We start from the raw sequence: 24,462 nt of genomic DNA on the forward strand, positions 1-24,462 counted from the left end.
AGACCTGGAGCTGACTGTGGTTGAGATCATGAGCTCATTATTGCAAAATTCTGGCTTAAATTTGAAGAAAGTGGAGAAAACCACTATACCATTCAGATACGAGCCAACCAAATAAAATCCATTATGATTCTACAGTGGAGGTGACAAATAGATTCAAAGGATTAGTTCTGGTAGACAGAGTGCCTGAAAAACTATGGATGGGGGTTCATAATATTGTACAGGAGGTAGTGACCAAAATCATCCACAGGAAAAGGAAATGCAAGAGGCAAAGCGGTTGTCTGAGGAGCCTTACACAGGTGGCGGATTCATGTCAATGTATGGCAAAGCCAATACAATACTGTAAAGTAATTAGCCTCCAATTAAAAGAAATAAATTTATATTAAAAAAAAGAAGAGAAGCTAAATGCAAAGGAGAAAAGGAAAGCTATACCCATCTGAATGCAAGAGTTTCAAAGAATAGCAGGGAGAGATAAGAACACCCTCTTAAGTGAACAGTTCAAAGAAATAGAGGAAAACAATAGAATGGGAAAGACTAGAGCTCTCTTCAAGAGAATACCAAGGGAATGTCATGCCAAGAATGGCATAATAAAGGACATAAATGGTAAGGACCTAACAGAAGCAGGAGAAATTAAGAGGTGGAAAGAATACACAGAAGAAGTATACAAAAATGTTCTTAATGACTTGGATAACCATGATGATGAGGCCACTCACATAGAGCCAGACATCCTGGAGTATGAAGTAAGGTAGGCCTTAGAAAGCATTACTATGAACAAAGCTAGAAGAGGTCATGGATTTCCAGCTGAGCCATTTCAAATCCTAAAAGGTGATGCTGTGAAAGTGCTGCACTCAATATGCCAGGAAATTTGGAAAAGTCAGCAGTGGCCACAGGACTAGAAAAAGTCAGTTGTCATTCCAATCACAAAGAGAAGCAAGGCCATAGATTGTTCAAACTATCCTACAATTGTGCTCATTTCACATGCTAACAAGATAATACTCAAACTTCTTCAAGCTAGGCTTCAACAGTACATGAACTGAGAACTTCCAGATGTACAAACTGGATTTAGAAAAAGCAGAGGAATCAGAGACTGAATTGCCAACACCCACTGGATCATAGAAAAAGCAAGAGAATTCCAGGAAAAAAAATCTACTTCTGCTTCATTGACTATGCTAAAGCCTTTGACTGTGTGGATCACAACAAATTGTGGAAAATTCTTAAAGAGATAGGAATACCAGACTTCTTTACCTGACTCCTGAGAAACATGTATGCAGGACAAGAAAAAACAGTTAGAACCAGACATGGAACAATGGACTGGTTCAGAATTGGGAAAGGAGTTCATGAAGGCTGTATAACTTATGTTTAACTTCTATGCAGAGTACATCATGTGAAATGCAGGGCTGGATGAATCACAAGCTGAAATCAAGATTGCTGGGAGAAATATCAACAACCTTGGATATGCAGATAACACCACTCTAATGGCAGAAGGTGAAGAGGAACTAAAATACCTCTTGATGAGGGTGAAAGAGGAAAATGAAAAAGCTGGCTTAAAACTCAACATTAAGAAAACTAAGATCATGGCATCTGGACCCATCATTTCATGGCAAATAGATGAGGAAAAAGTGGAAACAGTGACAGATTTTATTTTTTGGGGCTCCAAGTCACTTCTGATGGTGACTAGAGCCACAAAAATTAAAGGATACTTGTTCCTTGGAAGAAAAACTATGATAAACCTGGACTATGTATTAAAAAGCAGAGACATCACTTTGCCAACAAAGGTCCATATAGTCAAAGCTATGGTTTTTCCAGTAGTCATGTACGGATGTGAGAGTTGGACCTTAAAGAAGACTGAGAGCCAAAGAATTGATGCTTTTGAACTGTGGTGTTGGAGAAGACTCTTGAGAGTCCCTTGGACTGCAAGGAGATAAAATCAGTCAGTCCTAAATGAAATCAACCCTGAGTATTCATTGGAAGGACTGATGCTGAAGCTGAAGTTTCCACCTCATGGGAACTGCTGAGTCACTGGAAAAGATCCTGATCCTGGGAAAGTTTAAGGGTAGAAGGAGAAGGGGATGGCAGAGGATGAGATGATTGCATGGCATCTTTGACTCAATGGACAGAAATTTGAGGAAAATCTGGGAGATAGTGAAAGACAGGGAAGCCTGGAATGCTGCCGTCCATGGGGTCACAAAGAGTGGAGGGAGACTTAGCAACTCAGCAACTTTTAAAAAATATCTGTTTTATTCACTTCCTCTCTGATCTTTATTATTCCTTCTGCTGTCTTTAGGTTTTTCTTTTTTTCTTTTTCTAATTCTTTTAAATGGTATGTTAGGCTTTTTATTTGGAATTTTTCTTCTTCTTTTTTTTTTTTTTTTTGAGGAAGGTCTGGATTGCTATGAACTTTCCTCTGAGATCTGCTTTTGCTGCGTCTCATAGATTTTGCAGGATTGTGTTTTCATTGTTACTTGTCTCAACATATTTTTAATTGCTCTTTGATTACATCATTGACCCATTGGTTTTTCAGTAGTTTATTGTTTAGTCTCCATGTAATTTTTTTCCTTTGTTTCTCTTTCTGTGGTTGATTTTTAGTTTCATGCTGCTGTGATCTGTAAAGCTGTTCGAAATGATTTCTACCTTCTTAAAGTCATTGAGGGGATATTTTATATTTTATGTCCTTGTATATAGTCAGTCCTAGAGAGGGTTCCATGTACAGCACTTGAAAAGAATGTATATATTCTGGGCTTTTTGGATGTAATCTTCTGAAAATATCATAAGTCTAACTGTTCTGTTGTATCACCTAGGATCTCTGTTGGCTTATTGATTTTATGTCGGGAAGATCCGCCTATCAATGTGAGTGGGCTGTTTACATCTTCCATCGTTACTGGATTTGGTAGAGGGATCATCATGTGTAAGAACTCACAGTGGGGGGAAATGGTTTAGGATCAGAAAGAAGGCCAAGGCTGCTGGAATGTAGGACGTGAAGGGAAAAGTGAAAAACAAGATTTCTGCCTTCAACAAACACCTCATACATTAGGGAAAAATGTTCCCCAAACTCATCACTCTAAGGGTCTATCATTTTCCAAATATAACAAGAAGAAGACATCAGTGTTAGGAATAATCTTTCACTAGCTGCGTAAATACCCGTTTCAAGTTTGTCCTCACCTAGCTCACATAATTTTTTGAAATAGGAGTTATGATTTCATTAGTATGTTGGCTTAGGATAATGTTAGTCTTAGGTCGTGTTTACTGAGCATACAGTCTGGCTAAGACAGAGAAGTGACTTGGAGATTGAATTAAGATGCTAAACTGACCGGTTTGCCTAGCCCTTTTCTCTCCAAATCTCTTAAAAGGTAAATCAGTATGCTGCTGCTGCTGCTAAGTAGCTTCAGCCGTGTCCGACTCTGTGCCACCCCATAGACGGCAGCCCACCAGGCTCCTCCGTCCCTGGGATTCTCCAGGCAACAACACTGGAGTGGGTTGCCATTTCCTTCTCCAATGCATGAAAGTGAAAAGTGAAAGTGAAGTCACTCAGTCGTGTCCGACTCTTCCCGACCCCATGGACTGCAGCCCACCAGGCTCCTTTGTCCATGGGAGTCTCCAGGCAATAAGTATGCCAGAATATATCAATTCATTAGAAAACCAAAAAGTGAGTCATGCATATTCATTTATCTCCTCCTCATTTCCTCATTAATTCCTGCAACCACTAATCTGTTCTTCACTTACTAATTTTGTTATTTCAAGAGTGCCATATAAATGGAATGATATACTATGAAGCTTTTGTGGACTGGCTTTTTACTCAGCATACATCTCTGGAGATTCACCCAGGTTGTTGAGTATATCAATAGTTTTGTTCCTTTTTATTGCTCAGTATTATTCCATGGCTTGAATGTACCAGAGTTTGTTTAGTCATTCACCTGTTGAAGGACGTCTGAACTGTTGCAGTTTGGGACAATTACAAATAAAGCTGCTACAAACATTACATACAGGGTTTTACATAAACACAAAATTTGTAGGATAAACGCCTAGTAATGCAGTTGGTAGGATGAACGGCAGTTTCATGTTTAGGTTTTGAAGAAATTGTCAAACTGTTTTTCAAAGTGCCTGTATCATTTTACATTCCCACTAGCAATGTATGGAGGACCTGATATCTCTGCATTCTAGTCATTTGGTGCAGAGCTTCTGCTACTGTGATATACATGCAGTAATATTTCATTGTGATTTGAATGAGCCTTTCCCTAATGGAAACCTAATGAGCTATTATTATACAGTGGAACATGAGCAGAGAGTATTCTGAGAGGGAAAGTAAATACCACTCTTGGGAAAATAGATACTACTCTTAAAGGACCATTTGAAATGAATTTTGAATAAGATAATGGTAAACTCCGGGAGTTGGTGATTGACAGGGAGGCCTGGTGTGCTGCCGTTCATGGGGTCGCAAAGAGTCGGACACGACTCAGCGACTGAACTGAACTGAACTGAAGTAGGGTAAGAAAGAGAAAAAGAAAGTTAGAGAATTGAGAAAAATACATAGAGAAGGAAATATAATCAAATATACTATTAGTACTTTATTTTGGAATGTCAAAAGCTTATAGTGTATATAAACATTGTTGCCTTAACTAAAAATGGAAATATAATTAAATTGAGAGAATAAGAAAGTGTGTGGTATGGTGAGATTTAAATTCTGTTTTAGTTCTATTGCATACATAAAACCTGCAATTGATAAAAAATAGTGATAGAAGCATATTAATTAAAGAAGACGAGTAACCATGAGTGGAGAGGCAATGGCACCCCACTCCAGTACTCTTGCCTGGAAAATCCCATGGATGGAGGAGCCGGGTGGGCTGCAGTCCATGGGGTCGCTAGGAGTCGGACACGACTGAGCGACTTCACTTTCACTTTTCACTTTCTTGCCCTGGAGAAGGCAATGGCAACCCACTCCAGTGTTCTTGCCTGGAGAATCCCAGGGACGGGGGAGCCTGGTGGGCTGCCGTCTATGGGGTCGCACAGAGTGGGACACGACTGAAGTGACTTAGCATAGCATAACCATGAGTGGTAGAGGAGTTAAAGGTGGCTGGCTCTGAGGGGAAGAAGGGCGGTAAAAATGGAGCGAGTAATGGCTGTTTTTTCACACAAATTTGCCTTTTAATCCTATTCTTATAAGGATACATCACTTGGGACAAAAAAATTAAAAGTGTATAGAAAGAGACTCTCAGAGTATATGAATTTATTTCTATACTTTTTTACAAGAGACAAAGGTATTTCAAATGTCATGGAAAGTTGAAAATAAAAGAAATACAAAAAGACAGAAGGCAAATGAAAACATAGAAAGCAATATTAATCATAAACAGAAACTGAGGGTATTAGGCAAGACAAATAACACAGCTTCTCAGAGATCAAAGATCAAAGGGACAAGTACTTTAGAAAAAGACAGGGATTTAAATAACACACACACATTCACACTTTATACCCAATGGAATTGTCTGCATTTCAAACACCAAGTGTGGTACATATATCCACTGATTCATTGGTTAGCCACAAGTAGGAATCAAAAAAAAAAAAAACAAACAAACAAACTCAACAGAATACAGTCCACATTTTAAAATGTTCTTATTATAATAGAATAAAATTATAAATTAACAATAAAGCTATAGTAAAAATGTATGGCCAGTTACAAGTTTAAGGTGACTCATCTAAAAACTTTGATTCAAGTGGAAATGAAACATATTACAGATTATTTACAAATAAATGATCATAATAGCAATCCATTTTAAACTTTTTGGATATGGACAAAATATTAATCAGGGCATAAATTATAGCTTAAAATCCATAAGTTAGAAATGAAGACAAATAAACAAGTAAATTAAGCTTTCAAATAAAAAAACACCACAAAACTAGGAAAGAAACACTAAAGTAAACCCACAGAAAGCAATAGAACTGGCAAAGACAAAGCCACAAATTAATAAAACAGAAAATAAGCAAGTAACAGACTTTATGAATCAAACAGTCAATTCTTCAAACAAACCAATAAAACAGACAAAATCAAAATTCTAAAAGGAAACTCACAAATATATGACTTTTGAGGTTCTAAAGGGGCTCTAGCCACAGATGATATTTAAAAATTGTGTTCACCACTATATCAATCATCATAATCTAAATTAAACTTTTATAACTTTGCAAAAGGTATCTACCAGAAAATTACCGTAGACATCATACTTAATAGTAAAATATTAGATACATGTTGACAAAGAAGGTAAGAGAGAAGAATACCTACTATCCTAGTTACTATATGCAATATAGTGGGAACTAGAACTCATATTGATTCTAGTTAATAAAGTGATATCTGAAAAGAAATGAAAAGTATTAGAAAGGAAGGGACAAAATGATCCTTTCTTGAAGATGAAATGACAAAATTCATGAGATGCAAGACAATCTATTGGGACGAAAGAGGCTATCTAAGTTTAGTAAAGCAGTCAACTAAAGATTGTTCTAAAATTAGCAAGAGTTCTTCAACTGTCCCACAATAGCCCATTTGAAAATATCTTGAAAAGAGAGTTCATTTATAATGAACTGTAAAAATACATTCAGCACGAAACTTTACAGAAATGAAGATCAATAAATAAATAGCTATTAAACTTTCCTGAAAATGTAAAACTCAGCTTTGTTGGAAATATATGTCATGGGTGAGAAGTCTCTCCAAATTAATTTAGGAATATGATGCAGTTTAAAAATTCATTTTGGAGGAACATATTGCCATGCTGCTGCTGCTGCTAAGTCGCTTCAGTCGTGTCCGACTCTGTGCGACCCCAGAGACGGCAGCCCACCAGGCTCCCCCGTCCTTGGGATTCTCCAGCAAGAACACTGGAGTGGGTTGCCATTGCCTTCTCCAACACATGAAGGTGAAAAGTGAAAGGGAAGTCGCTCAGTCGTGTCCGACTCTTAGCGACCCCATGGACTGCAGCCTACCAGGCTCCTCCGTCCATGGGATGTTCCAGGCAAGAGTACTGGAGTGGGGTGCCATTGCCTTCTCCATTGCCATACCAGATGTTAAAATATACTGTGACATTATTATATGGTATTAGCATAGGTATAGGCAGTGAGACAGAGTATGGAACTATATAAATATTTCCACTTCCAGTTTAAAATCCCAGGAAAAAATATTTCCACAGGTAAAAGAGACATATACAAGGGCTGAAACATTGTAAAATAGGAAAAAAATCAAAACCACCTATATTCATCAGTGAGCAAATGATTAAATACACTACGACCCCTCTATCTATGGAATAGGAATATTATATAACTATTTAAAAGGATGAATATCCAAACACACTGACATGTATATTGTTGAACTGAAAAAACATCTAACTATATGACTAGACAAATAGCATGATATATATCTTAGAGTACACAAACAATACTATACATCTGGGTGCACATATACATATATGTGCACATACATCAAGAAAGGTTTTGTGAGTCTACACATTAAACTCATAACAGAGGATAACTTGGTGATAGAGATGTAACCTTGAGAAAAGGGTAAATCTCAACTTTTTCTTAATTTTTTAAAGTCTTAAGAAACTTTTACTTTTATTTATTTTTTTAAACTTTTAATTTTAAATTGGAGTATAGCCAATCAACAATATTGTAATAGTTTCAAGTGGACAACAAAGGGACTCAGTCATATATATACCCATCCTCCCCCAAAACTCCCCTCCCATCCAGGCTGCCACGTAACACCAAGCAGAGTTCCCTGTGCTCACAGTAGGACCTTGTTGGTTATCCATTTTAAATCTAGCAGTGTGTACCTGACGATCCCAGACTCCCTAACTATCCCTTGCCCCCAGCGTCCCCCCAGTAACTGTGAGTTCCTTCTCTAAGTCTGTGAGTCTGTTTCTGTTTGGTAAATAAGTACCTTTGTATCATTTTTGTTTTTTAGATTTCATGTGTAAATGACATCACTTGATATTTATTTGATTTTTTCTTTTGTATAATGCTGGACTGTGTGTTTTGAAAGTTAGATTTTTTTTTTTTCTAAATGAAGACAATGCAGAAAAGATATGATTCATGACATATGTTACTACAGAAAACTTTACAGGTTGGTTGGAGAGTAAACTGGCTGGATGCTGACTACTGAGTTACTAGCAGAGGAATGACGGACTAGGATACAAAGGCTCTCGCAGCTTAGAAGAAATGACTTTTGAGTAGTGTAGGCATTCTCCCACTCTCACTGGATCTTCTGTTTTTCCTCATCATACATGTCACTCAACTTGCTTCCACATTTTCACTTGTGTGCAAAAAGTTAATGCGTTGCATTGCATTGCATGTCCTCTGGATGTAACGACTTCTGCCTCTCTGAGTTGCTTTCATTGCATCCTTTAGGCTTCACTTCTGCCCAAACAAGCTAAATAAAGTTATAAATATCACTTTGTGGGATGATATCACTTCAGTCTAGTAATAAGGGTAGTCCCCTCATGCTTATGATCAGATCAATTCTTCAATTAATTAAACATGGAAAATAATTATATTTCCTATGCAATATATTTTTCTATTTAGACAAGTATCTTTCCAATTACAACATATAGGAGGAAAAAAATAGAAGGGGTAAAAAATAGTATAAAGTACTGAGCAGTGTGTACCCAAGTCCTGTGAAGTCAGATTTTTTCTTAAGTCTTATGAAAAGACAGCCCAAGTGATCAAGTCATAATCAAGTTCACACTGTCATTGTAAATTATCAACCCTGAGGGTTTTGATGTGCAGATGGTGGGCCTTCCCTCCTAGAAGCTGCAGTGCCCCCAGACATCTCTGTGGAATCCTTTGGCTTCCTCTCCTTCTGAGAAAGAAACTGGAGGAAGTGGTTGGCAGAAGCACCAGCCTGGTCTTTGAAGAAGCAGATACACTACCAACTCCCGAAAGGTCCTGGCAGTCTCTGCGGGAAAAAGTGCTTTTTTATTTATTTTTGAAAATGCCATGAAATGAGGAGCAGTTAAATAATTTGCTATTCAAGCCTTTGTAGGAAGGAATCAGGGAGGCAGTTTCTAATCTCTTAGGGAACAAGATGGGAAGAGAGGTGGGGAAGGACATCATCCAAACCAAGGTACTGCCCACATGCACTGGAGCAGCTACAGCATCTTGTCATTGGCAGATTGCAAAGTGTCACCACTTCAAGGCCTGCTTTTTTTAAAAAAAAGCTAGAAAATGAATCATCCTGTAGATGGAAAACAGATGCTGCACTGCACCTGTTAAAGGATACCGTCCTATCCACCCTCAGCCCTGCAAAGGGCAGTAAAGTCACTTCTGAACAAATTTTCTGCTTTGGGACTGCTGGGAAATGACATATCCTCTGCAAATGAGAGCTCCGGGTAGGTCACCCAAGGCAGCAAGGAGAAAACGTGGAACGAAGTTCTGGCACTTGTCTAAAGCATCAGAGCATCTGAAATAACTCTGGTTTTGCTCTGTAAGCCATGAAAACTGGTGAGATGGGACCGAAAGATGCAAGCACTCTTGGAATCTAAGGAAGAAATACCTAGAAATAGACTAGCTCTCTGAGCTCCGTTTTACTGTTTTCAAGGAACATGCAGGCAGAGAGTCTAGAGAGTCTCACTCAAGACCGTTTTCTGGGTTTTGAGCTGAAATGGATGACTTTAATCTCCAAGTTGTGATGCCTGTTGGCCTGGTATATAAAGAGATGCTCTATAAAAGATTTCTGGATATCAGTGAACGTTTTTTGAAAACAAAAAACAAAACAAAAAACCACATGTTGGTGCTGCTGCTGCTGCTAAGTCACTTCAGTCGTGTCCGACTCTGTGTGACCCCATAGACGGCAGCCCATCAGGCTCCCCCGTCCCTGGGATTCTCCAGGCAAGAACACTGGAGTGGGTTGACATTGCCTTCTCCAATGCATGAAAGTGAAAAGTAAAAGTGAAGTCGCTCAGTCGTGTCCGACCCTCAGCGACCCCATGGACTGCAGCCTACCAGGCTCCTCTGCCCATGGGATTTTCCAGGCAAGAGTACTGGAGTGGGGTGCCATTGCCTTCTCTGACATGTTGATGAGTTGAATGTAAATAAGAAGCAACAGAAGGATTCAGATTTTCTTTCAAAAACTGGCTTAAGCATGAAGGGGGAAAATATCCAGTTGTCAAAATAGGCTTGAGGTTTTGCTGAACCCAAAAGTTCTGGAGAGCAATATGTTTTTGCCAAACTCTAAATACTGCAGGGTTAAACCTTCCCTCTAACCAATTAGATAATTGTCACTTCATTTTGTGGATTTCTTAATGGTTTCTTCTTCTTTTTAAATGCAAAGAAAACAATTAGCCTTGTCTCAGTGTAGTTTTGTTAGTATTTCCATAATTAAATAATTACTTCAACCCTGAATTAAAAACTGTCCTGCTGTCTCTAGGTACAGTAAGCTGGCAGCTGTTTTAAATAACCCTTGAGAGTGGTCAGGTTAAGGACTCAATTTATGACCTTATAAATTAACACAAGGAAACCTACTCCATAATGCAACAGACAATTCTATTTATAATACTTAATTAAGCCTCTCCAGTCTCTAACAAAACCCATTTGTGACCTTTCATTTCAACCTCACCCAAATGCAAGTCTCCTGAGATGATACGTGTTAATATGTGAATGTTGATTGAATTTGCTGGCATTATGGTTGGGCATTAAATAGCTGACAGTCTGGATAAATTAGCTCCTGATAGCTCACTAATCAAATGTAAGAAGAAAATGTCAAGTTGGGCAGCATTGATGAAACTCTTTATCAAAGCCCTGGGCTGGAGGGAGGTAGAAAGAAAGGAAAATGTCATGTCTAACATTGCCTGCAAACACTTGCTCTGATTTTCAGAAAATCTTGGCATCCAACAGAAAGTATCAGAATTGAATTGAAGGATGGCTGTGGGCAGCCATTCTTGGTGGTCTCATTTATCTGCTGTTTCCTCAGGCTGCCCTCTCTTAGCTTGATACAGAAAACCCAAAGTGATAAACAATCCAATGCTGTTTTACCTAAGATATAAAAAATAGTGGAGATATCTGGAAAATTGCAAGTAACTCAGAAAGCTACAAATTGTGGGTAATTTGGAGACATAGAAAGTCCTCCTGGGAACAGGCCCTAGAAGGAGAAAGGAAGCATATACTACGTGGACATTTTTGTGGGTCCATGGGAATTGCAGTGACCTGAACACAGAAATGCAGCCTTGTGGCCTGGCATTTCAGAATATGTGTGGAGAGTCTCATCAAGTTTTAGAATTGTTCAGGGAATTTTCATACGTCTTCCTGAATCAGGAAAATAGATTTCTTTTTTTTTGTCCATCATATTCAAGAGTCAACATAATGTGATATTTCTGGCTCCACTGTGAGTCTTTAGGTAAGTTCGTCATTTCATTGCTCCAGTTTTCTCATCTGCAAATGGGAACCATAACAGCACCTACCTTATAAGGTTGTTGTGAGGAATAGAGTTAATACATATAAAGGCTTTACACAGTGCCTGGAGCGTGGTAAGCACCATGTAAGCCTTGGCTGTTATCCTCATAGCATCTCCATAAAATCTTTCTCCTGTGGGCTCTCTCCTTTCCCAGGGCCACTATAGCAGTCAGGTCAGGCTGTCATGACCTCGCTCCTGAATAAAATAGCTTCCTAATTTATTTCCTTATTCCAAATCCACATGTCTTCCAATACACTGTATGTGCGTGTGTGCTAAGTCACTTCAGTCGTGTCCGACTCTCTGCAACCCTATAGACTGTAGCCCGCCAGGCTCCTCTGTTCATGGGATTCTCCAGGCAAGAATACTGGAGTGGGTTGCCATGCCCTCCCCAGGGAATATTCCTGACCCAGGGATTGAACCCGTGTATTTTATGTCTCCTGCATTGGCAGGTGGGTTCTGTACCACTAGTACCACTGGGAAGCTACATCACACACAGTGCTGGAACCTAAATGCTTGAAAAATCTACTTCTGATTTTGTCCCTGTCTTATTCAGTGGTCTGCAGAGTTCATCAGATAAAGTCTAAATTCCTTAACCTTGATTTCAAGCCTCATTCTATCTCTCCCTTCTAACCCTAGTTCCACTTTCCAATTGTATATTTCACTGCTTCTTCTCATGAACTCTGTCCTGGAGCCACTTGGAGCTTGCACTGCAAGCTCCCTTGCTCTCCTCTACTTGTTATGGTATGTTTTTGCTTTTGTATGTGCGCTCACTGTTCCCTTCACTTGGAGTTCACTTTTCTTTGAATATCTTCTGGCTCAAATCTCAGCCATCCGTAAAAGCCAGGCCCAGTTGCCACTGCTTCACTGGGGCCTTTCCAGTTCTATCATTTAACTATCCCTCTCCTTCTCTGATCTCCAATATTATTGTTGTTTTAATTATCAGCCCTAGTTACCTGCTATTACAGCTACTAATTCATATGCCCCCTATTCAGTATGTGCTATATCTTTAACCTCTGAGCCCTGTAGACAGAGGCGGCTTCTTTAGCGTGTCCTACTCAGAACTGTCCACAAGTGAATGCTATACACAGAGGAGGTGCTTGCTCTGCAAGCAAGAATGAAATATTAATACTATTAGTCTGTGACACTCTCCATCACCTTATCACTCTCTGTGTGAATGCCTATGGAAATACTTCAGCTTGAAAAAGTAAATGGGATGAAAAAAATCTTTTCAGCAGGAAAAACAAACATGCAAAATGTGCAATTGCTCCTCAAACAGCAGTTCGTATTTTGAGGAGAAGCAGTGACAAAAATATTTGGAATCCAGTACCTTTATATCTGGTTACTACAGCTGCGTTGACACTGAGAGGCTCTTGAAAGCTGACAGTGAGTGATGTGCTGCTGGTTACCATGAGACAAGCACTGGTGGGTGCTTCGGGGGCTCCTGGGACAGAAGGAGAAACACAAGGATCTTAACAGAGCAAATCCTTTTCAAACAATGTTCCTGTCTCTTCAAAGGATACCCTGAAACACACACGATGGAGACATTTGTTTGTAGAGCCTAATAGCTTTTGCCTTTGAGCATTTTCATTAGAAGTCTCAATGGCCTTTATTTGTTGCCATCGTGGTCTTATTTGAGCATTAGAACATCTTCTGAAGGGGTAAATAATACCAGTTAAGCCTTCTCAAAGTATCTTAGAAACACAATAGGAGATTGGGCTGGACCAGTGGAGAGGAGGTCAGAAAGTGTTAGCAGGAATCAATATTGTAGGTAGAACTACTTTTATGTAAATCATTTCACTGGAGCCTTTTTGCAACCCTGTTGGGTAGAAAGAACAAGTAACCACATCCACACTTTTAGGATGAGGAAACTTCAACCCAAAGAGGCCGAATTACTGGTTCAAGAACACAGTAAAGATATAGCTAGGATGAAAGTCCATGGCTTCAGATGCCCAATTCTGGGCTCTTCCCAGTATGGAATGCTAACTTGACTTGCTCTCACTCTGCCTCCATGACATCAGATACTATTTTTCTAAGAAAGACTTCATGGGCAAATGTCATGCCCACTAACCCCAGGTTTTAAAGGACGTCTGTTACTCAGGGTACTTTTTGACACCCAGAAGATGTTTTTTAATTTAGAAAAAAATTTTAAAATGGCATCAAGTTAATGATTTGATGATTCTAGTATTAATTCTAGTATTAATCTATCCTAAATGAGATACAATGGTAAATGCATTTATTGAAACAGTTGCTGAAAATAATTTCAACAATTATTGAAATGCTTTTTATTTAAAGCATGTTATTAGCATTACTAAAGGGATTGTTAATATTAAAAGCAACCTTTCATGAATGTTACTTAAGCTATTTGCTTCAAGAGAAAGGATTAGGCCTAGATTTGATAGTTAGAATACCATACTACAGAAAACAAGAATTTCTCTGCCTTTGGTGTTTATCACGAAGCAGAGGCAGATAGTTCCCAAACTAAGGAACTGAGCTTTTCCTTATATTAAACATTTCAAGTCTAATTTTTTTGTTGTTTAAATAAGATCACCTTTTGGAATAAGAGTTTAATGTTTTACAAGTGTTCGGATTGTATATGAATTTTTATATTAGGGTGACACTAAGCCGTGCCTTCCAATGCTAAGGAGTATTATCCCGAAACAAAGCTTTTCTTGAATTAACAAAAAGAACTGGTAAAGAGAATGGAAGTGCAGACAAAAGCATAATTCATAGGTTGGTTATCCTTCTCTGTTGGCTGTAGTAACTGAAAGTCAGTTTATATAAGCTGTATATAGTAGAGAGTTGAAAACAACTTAATCTTGAACTTGAAGCAGAAACTGGACAGATAGGCAAACAAGTATTTTTCCACCTCCACATCTCAAAATGAAGCCACTTAGGGAATCAGACCATCCAGGCCATTAGACATTAGGGTGTAGCGGGAGGAAGGAGCTAGATGAGTGTGACACGATGGAGGGCAGCCAACAGCACTAAAGCCTCATGGCTGTGGTCAAAGAACCTATCAGGAGCCAGAAAATCAAGCAAGACAAAAGCCCCTTTGACAGCCTCCCAGAACCCCTGCTCAAAGAGGCTGACAACGGCCATCCGTGATCCCTCGAGTGGCAAAAAATCAGTGAAAGAAGTCCTGCTGTCTCAAACCAGGGTTCAGTCTAGTTAAACGAACAAGTCCTCTGCTTATACTCACTGGCATGTTCAAAGCCTGTTTTCATGCGTCTGTAGAGTCGGTACCTCCACTCCCAAGCTTTCAGCTGTTTCTCTTTCTCTGTGTTGTCCAGACTGAATCCTTCATTCTCCACCTGAGCAGACAGTTCGCTCACCCTCTCCTGGGCTTCCTGCACCAGTGTGTTGAGGTGTATAGATCGGCTTTCCAGGCTGACAACTGGAAGGAAAGAAATGGGCTGACTCGCTTTTTCTTTCTGGGCAAACGCTGCTTTGTTGACAGGGTATCTGGGAGTCTACTACGAGTTTTTAAAAATGCCTGGGGCAAGTGGAATCTATATTCATTATTAGCTATCTTACTGTGATAAGGTCTAATTGGTGACACAACTAGATTAAATGGTAAACATATCAGTTTAAGAGATTCCCATTGCCCTCTGGCCCAAATAGCTGCCTAGCAGAGGTCATTAGAATGCCGCTGGCAGAGGCCCACTTCTCTTTCATGTTGTACATACTTGTTTCCGGGATCTTCAGAGGTACAAACACTTAGGGCAAAAGCTTTGTAGGACTAGCAAGGTCTTAAGGAAAGTCACTCATGAGGCAAGTTGCATTCTGCGGAAGATGTGTTTTTGGTTTTTGCTGTTTTTTTGTTTTTGTAGAACCTGATCAAATCTTCTGTTTTTATACTCTTTCTAGCTCATAGGGATTTTACTTAGTGGTAATTTTGTTATTGTTAGTCAATTTATTTATTGCTAACAAAGTGAGAGTCGCTCAGTCCTGTCTGACTCTTGGCGACACCATGGACTATATAGTCCATGGAATTTTCCAGGCCAGAATACTGGAGTGGGTAGCCTATCCCTTCGCCAGGGGATCTTCCCAACCCAGGGATTGTTAACAAAGTGTTCCACTATTACTGCCACAATAGAACCAGTGAGTCCTGATGGTTGGATGACTTGGGTGTGATCTTTGATCAATTCTACCCTTTAATTGTGCTCTGACTGTGCGAATGATTTCTAGAGATGCCCGTGCCCAAGAGAGCAAGTTATACTAACTCCTCTTGCCAAGAAAGGTTGTCAGGCTTGGTATTTTTTTTTAATTCAGTGTGTGTAATAATCTTTATTTGATTCACATCATATTATTTACCCAACCTGTGTGAGTGAACGTTCATATCAGTGACAGAACATTTCAAATTCTTATGTCAGGTTGGGAGTCTGCTTCTTGCTGTCCAGTCATGGCACTCATGCATGTGAGGGCCTGCCTAGGTGGTCTCTTGGCCACTTCAGTGGAGCTCTTCCTGGTTAGTGATAAATAAGAGAAGAGAACCTTAGCATGCATAGGGTAGAGGATTACACAAATAATATAACAGAGCAGAACCAGGTTCTGCAGATCTGTCACCAAAACGTGTTTGACACCCTCTGTGACCAAAACAATATTTCCCCCTGGTGGGTGGGAAAGATATCTAACCATTTTATTCTTCGAATTAAGAGGGAAAATATTATGAAGATAACACAAAGTGAAAAATTTTAGGTGTATTTTGAAATGGAAATTACGTGGTTATATATTCATATTGTCGTGTGTTCATAGGCATGTTTGCATTAATTACAGGAAATGAATACTAATTTATTATTGCCCCTGCTTACCATCAATCTAAATTTATTTACAGATGAAGTCAATGAAAAATTAGTTGAGTCTTTTTCGTTTTTTCTTTCTTTTTAAAGTTGCTGTTTAGAACACTCAGGACTGTGTTTTGCTGCAGATTTGTCATGGTTAATGCATGTTGCTGTAGCAGTCAATCATGTACTCTAAATACTGTCACACTTTTTTTTAAAGCCTCAGTCATGAGCCATGACAGAAAAATAAACAAACAAATATAGAGCTAAAAAACTCTTTCACTGAGAAGCTACACTATGCAGAACCCCTTGGGAAGGCTAAAGGAGGCCAGAATAAATGATAATGTAAGTGCTGTGGGTGTAGGGAAGCAATGATGCTGTATGAACACAGAGGTTCTGGAGAAAGAAAAAAAATACACATTCGCACACGCAGGCGCATACTCCTGTGGAAAAATTGGCAATATTAGTAGCCTCAAGGTGCAATTTCCTGAAGCAGTGAGATTGACAAGTCAGTACTAAATGCTGTTAATTTAACTAACTTCAGATTAATGGTAGAGTCTGCTATGACTGAAGCCCTCAAACACAGTCTCATTATAGCCTTGCTGGGAAGGTCCTAAATATAGGCATTGACAGTTTAAAACAAATTCGTATACATTTGTGTATTTTTAGACATAGGTTAGGCGTCAGAGTTTGTGTCACAGTTTTCAGGTTGATTAATTGACCCAGTAACTGCACCCTTTACCCACTCCCCCCACCTTCTTCCACTCCAAATTATGGACAAAATGGGGGAATTGTCCTTGCTAAGTCATTCAGTGAGCTTTTTATTGTGAGCCTGATGTTTGAATTGCATGCATGCGTCAACACTTGGGCGATAGACACATGATTTATAAAAATAAATTTTTCTAATACTATGAAATCCCCCCTATTAATTTTTATATCCACAACAGTTATTACTGGTGTGAATTCCAGGTGGTATTTCAGATGGACAGCTTCTCTTGAGCTGTGCTTGGCTCCCCCTGAAATTTTTCCTGCTTTTCCTAGCACAACACATTTTGTTTCTAGACTTTGCGTTTATTCCTAGACTGAAGACTTGATGCTGTTTGAGTTGTAGGGGTAAAAGGACTCTGAATCTTTAAAATAAAGCATTCACCTCTTCATAGAATAACAAGAAAGATACAGAGAATTTTATGGCCGAGTAAGTTTTCCAAGATGCTTTAGCTACATGTGCTTCTCAAACTGAGACATCTAACTTACAACACAGTATGGTGGTGGTATTGTTGGAGTTCAGTCGGTATCTCTCAAGTCTCAGAATAAATATGTCTGTCTTTCAGGAACATTGAATTTTCTAGGCAGATTTTGATGAAAGCAAATTATTTAGAAGTTAAAACAAGCTCTTCTCTTACGGAGAAGAGTGGAACATATTCCTAAAAAAATGAAGATTAGAAAAGAAAGATTATAGATCTCTTTCTCTCTTTTTTTTCCAGGCTAAGTTCCCAGGTGCCCCTGGGAATATACCTACTCACTTGCTTCCGTTAGAGGTAATTTCATGCACGACTTGGAGAGGCACTAACTCAGCCAGTGGTTTCAAACCATTTCACCAAGCAAACCTTTTATTATTTTTATCCTATGGATTTTTTAATAGTTTAATAAAACACTCTCTCTTGAAAGATTTTCTTTATTGACCGCCAAATCAGCTGACTTAAAGTAATCATTTTTCTCCCTATTAATAATGACCTATATAACTACCAATAGAAGCATCTGTTCGGCATTAGATAATCAAACCTAACAAACTGAGTTAACGTTTTAAGGAAAAGCAGGTAAACATGATAATCATATTTAGACTGTGTAGTTTTATCTTGAGTAATGATGTGTCTGTTCAGCTTTTTGACACCTTGGAGATTGTTTGGGGAATCTCATTCCTATTTTTTCCACCCAGAATGAGAACGTTTTCAACCCCCTTATTTTTAAAGATAAACTGATATCCAGGGAGGTGGGATGATGTTCCAACTTAAAAACCTTAAACTCGGTGAACTTCCGCTAAACCCAAATGGAATGCAGATCAACCTATTCTTTATGTATTGCTCTTTTCTAAGTGCTATCTATTTGGCGCAAGATTGGTTAGCTTATGTTGGTGGTTCGTTTGGACAGAGAAACTAGGAAGGTTAACATCTATTCTGTGATCAGTTTTCCTGCCTGTGACTTCCCTTCTTGGATCCATTCTCCCTTTACTTCTACTCTCTGGATATTTTCCCCTTGAGTCCGGAACTCCGGGACCTGTTTGCGAGGTTTGGTCTTTTCATTCTTCCTGCAGTTGATCCCTTCCCCAGTCAGGCAGCTATCCCTCTGTGCAGCCATAGCCAGCATAATAGAGGGTCTGTGAGTGTGTGGTGAGCGGTTCGGCTGGGGCAAGACCACTTGGCTCCTGAAATAGGCTCCATGCTATTGTGGTGTTTAATTATCAACAGCATTTCTACCACCCAGTGTTTCTGAGTGGGTATTTGTTCTAAGACCTGCCCAGCTAATTAACTACTGGGGTGGGAACGGGGGGAGGGGCAGGAACTTGGTGTTCAAAGAATACAATTACGGTTACTGTTTAAATCCTGAGATAAGTAATAATCAGACCGAGTGGATTTTCTTCACCATCAGAATCTAACCTACTGACTGGCAACTACTTATTAGCCTTACATTTCTTAATTTTTTTCTTTTACCTTGCAATTGGTGAATTGGGGCCTAAATTGCTTAAAGCTTGAAAAATATAAAGAGTAAAATGTAAACTAATTTTAATTTTTTATTGACAATTCCAGGGAATGATTCATTTGGCTTACTTAAAAAAATACATTTGCCCATTACTAATGATACGCTATTTTGCAATGTAGTGATAACTTTTCTATTGTCATTGGCATTTCCCTTGTTTTCACTGATGAGAAATACGGGGCAATAAGATAATCATTTAAACTCAGTGGTAGAAGGATGTTTACCACTAGCCTTAGGCGCCTCTTCCTATAGTACCCTTGGTTCTGTGTGATTTTCTTCACGAGGGGAACTCATTGCTCACCAGTGATTGTACACGGAAGACTCTCAATTAGTACAGGTTTATATAATTTTTATTAAACCCACTGGTCTGTGTTATAGTTAAGAGGCACACAAACATAAATCAAATACTTGTTTTTATAAAATACCTTTGTGTTCTTCCATCAAAAAATAAAAATCTCTTGCCCCAGATACAAATGCTCTGTTTTAGCTTCCATTCAAAAAATATATTATATACTCAGTGGTGTCAATTTCAACCCTATCTTTAATTTCAAAGGAGAAAACAAGGTCACTTATGTATAAACCTTGCATTGTAAGCCAATATCCTCTGGGCAAACAAGAATAGCAGTTAATAAAATTTATCTTTGCTGATCATAAATGACTTGTGATTTCTAACAACCTCACAACTGACTTGTTTCCAGCTAGGAATGTCAAAAGAAGTAATATAGAGATATTTTAATAATTAAATGTTTTTTAATTAAAAAAACTCAAAACATAAGTTGCAATTTCCCTGTCTTAATAAGGTTCAGGGCTCAAAATTCACCTGGGTCTCAACCCATTGTCTAATTTTCAGGTTTTCCCAAGGACTTTGAGAGTGTGATTCCCAAAACGTTTTAGTGATTTGGAGATTGAACGTTTCATTTCAATTACTGTGAACTTTCTTCTCTTAGAACTCACTACAACTTGGACATGGGGCTCTGGAATGTTTTTCTCTGATACTTTCAGCAGAATGTGGACACACAAAGTCCACATTATATAGTGTATATTGTAATTGTTGCTCTTTAAGAAGCTAGAGCTATTGACATAGAGAGACTTTCTGCCCACGTCTCCCAAACTCCAAGGGGCAAATGGACATTTTCTCTGAAACAAACACACAAAATAATTGAAGAACTTATTTAGAATATCCAAAGCAGATTTCTCCATAATGTCATAGAGGGGTTAAAGATGAAATAAGATAGCTGTAACTTCTGCTTATTTTTTAGTACTGTCCAATAGAAATATAGTGTGTCTCATCATTTAAAAATTCCTAGTAGTGACATTAAAAAAGCAAAAAGAAATAGGTGAAATTAATTTTCATGATATATTTAACTTAATAGATCCAAACAGTATCATTTCAACATGGAATCAGTATAAAATTATTAATTATATATATATGGTATTTAAGCCCTAAAAATTCATTGTAATTTTACATTTAAAACACATTTTAATTTGGACTGGACACATTTCAAGTACTCAACAGTCGTATGTCTATGCCTGACAGTGTAGTTTTAGAACACAAAATCCTACAAACTTTAAAAAGTGCTTATATTGGACAGTGTTTTCACAGCACAGACCATACAACAGATGGGTAAAATATTTAAATTCTCTACCAGAAAATCCTGGCTTGTTTTATTTTGTTTCTGAGAGTTATATTGGCTAACAATTTATTTGACCATTTACAACGTGCCAGGGAAATGTTTTAAACCTATTGCGTTTGATTCTCAACAATCTTAGATAGGTAGTAGAGGAGCCAGCCTTTAAGAGACCCCTTAGTGATCTCGCTGTCCTAGTTTTCACACCTTGTACCAGAGCTGATCTGCGCTGGGCATCAAGATCAGCAAGATTCAGCAAAAGTGATAACATACCACCTCTGGTGTTAGGTTACAAAAGAGACTGGTGCTTCTATCTAGGTTGGTCTCTCTCTCTCTTAAATAATGTCCTCTAGGGGAAGCCAGGGAGAAGGCAATGGCACCCCACTCCAGCACTCTTGCCTGGAAAATCCCATGGATGGAGGAGCCTGGTAGGCTGCAGTCCATGGGGTCGCTAAGAGTCGGACAAGACTCACTGACTTCACTTTCAGTTTTCACTTTCATGCATTGGAGAAGGAAATGGCAACCCACTCCCGTGTTCTTGCCTGGAGAATCCCAGGGACAGGGGAGCCTGGTGGGCTGCCGTCTATGAGGTCGCACAGAGGCGGACACGACTGAAGCGACTTAGCAGCAGCAGCAGCAGCAGCAGGGGAAGCCAATTGCCGTGATAGGGAGCAGTGCAATGGAAAGGCGCATACAGGAAGGAACACAGGGCTCTCACCGGCAGTCACTTGAGTAAGTTTGGAAGTGGATCCTCTGGCGCAATCCTGTCTTTAGAGCAGAGCAGTGGTTATGTTGGTCGAATTGAGGGACAGAAGCCTAGACAGTGAGTGTGTGCATGTGCACATGTGGTGTTGGGTTGGCCAACAAAGGTGTCTTTATACCTTATGCATGTTTTAATTTTGGGAAAGGAGAATACATTCAGTGTTGCAGGAATATTTAAAAATTAAAAAGAAAAGAATGAAAGAACAGTTATCAACTCTTGAAAAGCAAGTGACTGGAACTTAGGCTATGGACACCTGATGTCTAAAAAATTATTTGGAAATAAAAGAGGTAAATTCACTTGATATTTAGTAAAATTATTCCCTTCGAAATTAATAAGGTATTCACACCCTTCAAAAGAAGTAGAAGTAGTCTTAGGATTTATTCAGTTCAACTAAACACATATTTATCAAGTGCCTACTCTTTGATGGGGATAGAGTGACCAATGAGACAAATTTTGCTCTTTGGAGTTTACATTCTAATGCAGAGGAGAGAGAAAATAAGGAAATCAAAACAGTGAGAAAATATTGTATAGTGATTTCAGTGCTATGCAGAAAACTAAAATAAACTAATGTGATTAGAAGTGGCTTTACTTGCAGAATAAACTCTTAAGACCTATGTATAACTCTATGCCACCCAGTTCCTCTCACTCAAGCATGGAGGTCAACTGCCCAGGGAGGGTGGCCTGAACCCAAGCAAGCTTGCATGAGCCATACATAAACCTTTGTGGTAAGTTCACTGAAATTGGGGGAGGGTATTTTTGTTACTACAGCAAAGTCTAGCCTAATACACTTATCTACATAAAAATGAAATAGGTAAAATCTTGTTTAAAAAAATGGCCTCCCATGCCCAAAACAGTGGATATGGAGAACAGTTCTTGCCTTACATCTTTTTTTTATATACTTTCTATTGCTGCTCCCAACATCTTTAAATTGCTAAAAGAGACTAAAGATCCCCATAAACTCAAGGTGAAAAAAAAAAAAAAGAAAGAGACTTTAGACCTTGGACTTGGTGGCCAAAGAAAGCCTCTCTTGAAGATGTGAAATTTGAACTGAAATGTTAGGAAAGAGTTGGCAATGTAATGATCAAGATTAAAAGCACTCAATCTTTTCAAGCATGGAGAATAGCCATACAAAGGCCCTCTAATAAGATAGTGAGGTGTGTTTAAGGAATGGAATGGAGGTTTGCATATCACAGGTGAGGGCTGAGCAGTATGGGATAAGGTTTGAGGAGGAGCCAGTTCATAAGTCAGGGTGATGGCTTGTACATCTATTTTAATGAAGCAGACAAAAATATCTGGGGACACATTCTAGAGACCTGCTTAAGCCTTGTCCTTTACATAGTTTTAATGGCTGAAAATCATTGTCTTTTGAGGGTGGATTTGATTTCAGGAAACCTCTCTAAATCATTGGAAGCCACGTCTGGTAAACAGGGAGGGTGATGACGCTGAGCAATGCTGTTTTGGAACAAAAATCAGGTGTGACTCTGAGCAACGAGTCAGATTTTCTCATAAACTGGCTCTGAGGACAAATCTCGAAGTGTTTAGGGCAATGGCAGCACTGTTGAGGCAAGCGTGGGGTCTCCCATGAGGACCCTGTTACAGGATAACGTTCGTGTGGACTGTAGCCTTCCTGGTGTGTTTGTTTACATAAAGCCAGCCTCATTAGTTTATAGTCACACCTCTTAGACGTGCCCTGAACCAGTCCCAGCACCAGCATGGACCCTCGACTACTGCAGAAACGAGTGGTGCATCCTGACAAGGCTGCCAGATTTTGACATTGGTGTCTGCACCACACTCAGATGACAGCTACTCTGCGATCGCATTTTATGAAGTAACGGAACATAACTAATGCTGGGAGACATTTCCTAGTGCCACAGGCAGTATCCAAGGGAAAGCAAGAGAGAGGAGTTCACAGTGGAATGCAGAGAGGGAGGAGAGGGTCGGGGCAGAAGGGAGAATGCAGCTATAGGAAAGGGCAGAAAGAAGAACAGTCTGCCATGTGATTAATCAGTGTAAAAACAAAAAGTCAGGCTATGTCTGCAACCAAATTTCAAAACAGTGCCTGGAAGACACAGTAATAGCAGCAACAGAAGGTTCCCCACAGTGTAAATTACTGGAAGACAAAGTTTTCTTCATGCATTGTGTGTGTGAGTGCGCATGTATGTGTGCTAAAATTCAATACCTGTGATTCCCAACAGCATAAGACAGGTCTTAACATTTCACCTGAAAATTTCTCAGCTCCTACTGTGTGCCAGGTGTTGGGATCGAAAGATGAGATAACATTCATGTGAGTGGCCAGATTTGCATATGGTAGGTGTCCAAAAATAACTAGTTTCTTTATGATCACTGTTTATACAGCCTATGCTGTGCTGTGCTCAGCCACTCAGTCAGGTCCGACTCTGCCTGCCAGGCTCCTCTGTCCATGGGGAAAGCCTAAATGATGCCAAGTAGGTAGCAACCTCAGAAAAGCACCGATGATTCAGTAAACTCCTCTGGAGACTGTGGAAGTGTGAGTCCAAGGGGAGGGCAGGATATGAGTTGGAATAAGGGAGGGGTTTATGACAGGGGACTTTCAGATACGGAGCAAGTCTTTCTCAGACAGCAGTGGTTCAACTGAGTATGTGTTATAGCAAGGGGGATACTGAGCAGGTAAAAAAATCAAAAAGATAGTTCCCAGGTATCCTGAAGTACCTCTGTGCATTAGTTTTCCTAGGTCTGGTCCTTTGAGATTCTGGGCCTGTTTCCTAAGCTCGGCACACCTATGTGGGATTCTACTTCAATAATGGCTGATGTTTTCTTCTAGAAGGAATGAATATTACTTTGTGCTGCTCACCTAAAGGTGGGAGGAACAGAAAAAAGTTGCCAAATAAAGACAGTTGATTCATCTAATGAGCAGGCTGAAGTTCTGTATATATTTAACCTTAGGGCAGTGTGCAAATTTGGGTGGCCGCTTCTGGCGCTTCGCTTACGAATAAGGAAATGTTCATGGCTGAATTTCGAGTCATGTTTATTAAGAACAGCTCCATATAGCTCTATGAATGGAGGGGTTAAAACCTGGACAATGTGCCTGACCAATGGCTTAGGAGGTTAAGTCCCCAAACATATGTGTGTTTTTATGATTCCTGT

At 39.3% G+C, this 24,462-nt stretch overlaps 1 protein-coding gene across 3 annotated transcripts in view; it reads right to left on the reverse strand.

Moving 5' to 3' along the window:
• ANKFN1 (ankyrin repeat and fibronectin type III domain containing 1) overlaps positions 1–24,462 on the reverse strand; it is a 480,938-nt gene that overhangs the window by 134,025 nt on the left and 322,451 nt on the right. For all 3 annotated transcript variants that reach the window (XM_086355670.1, XM_086355668.1, XM_086355667.1), the window contains exons 6-7: positions 14,613–14,807; positions 12,741–12,854 (exon numbers count right to left, since the gene is read on the reverse strand). In XM_086355670.1, coding sequence (XP_086211796.1) covers positions 12,741–12,854; positions 14,613–14,807 — 309 coding nt within the window. The remainder of the gene's footprint in view (positions 1–12,740; positions 12,855–14,612; positions 14,808–24,462) is intronic.

The sequence above is a fragment of the Bos grunniens genome, chromosome 19, assembly GCF_055505025.1.
Source record: "Bos grunniens cultivar Pamir isolate PY7600 chromosome 19, Bosgru_T2T1.0, whole genome shotgun sequence".
Taxonomy (NCBI): Eukaryota; Metazoa; Chordata; class Mammalia; order Artiodactyla; family Bovidae; genus Bos; species Bos grunniens.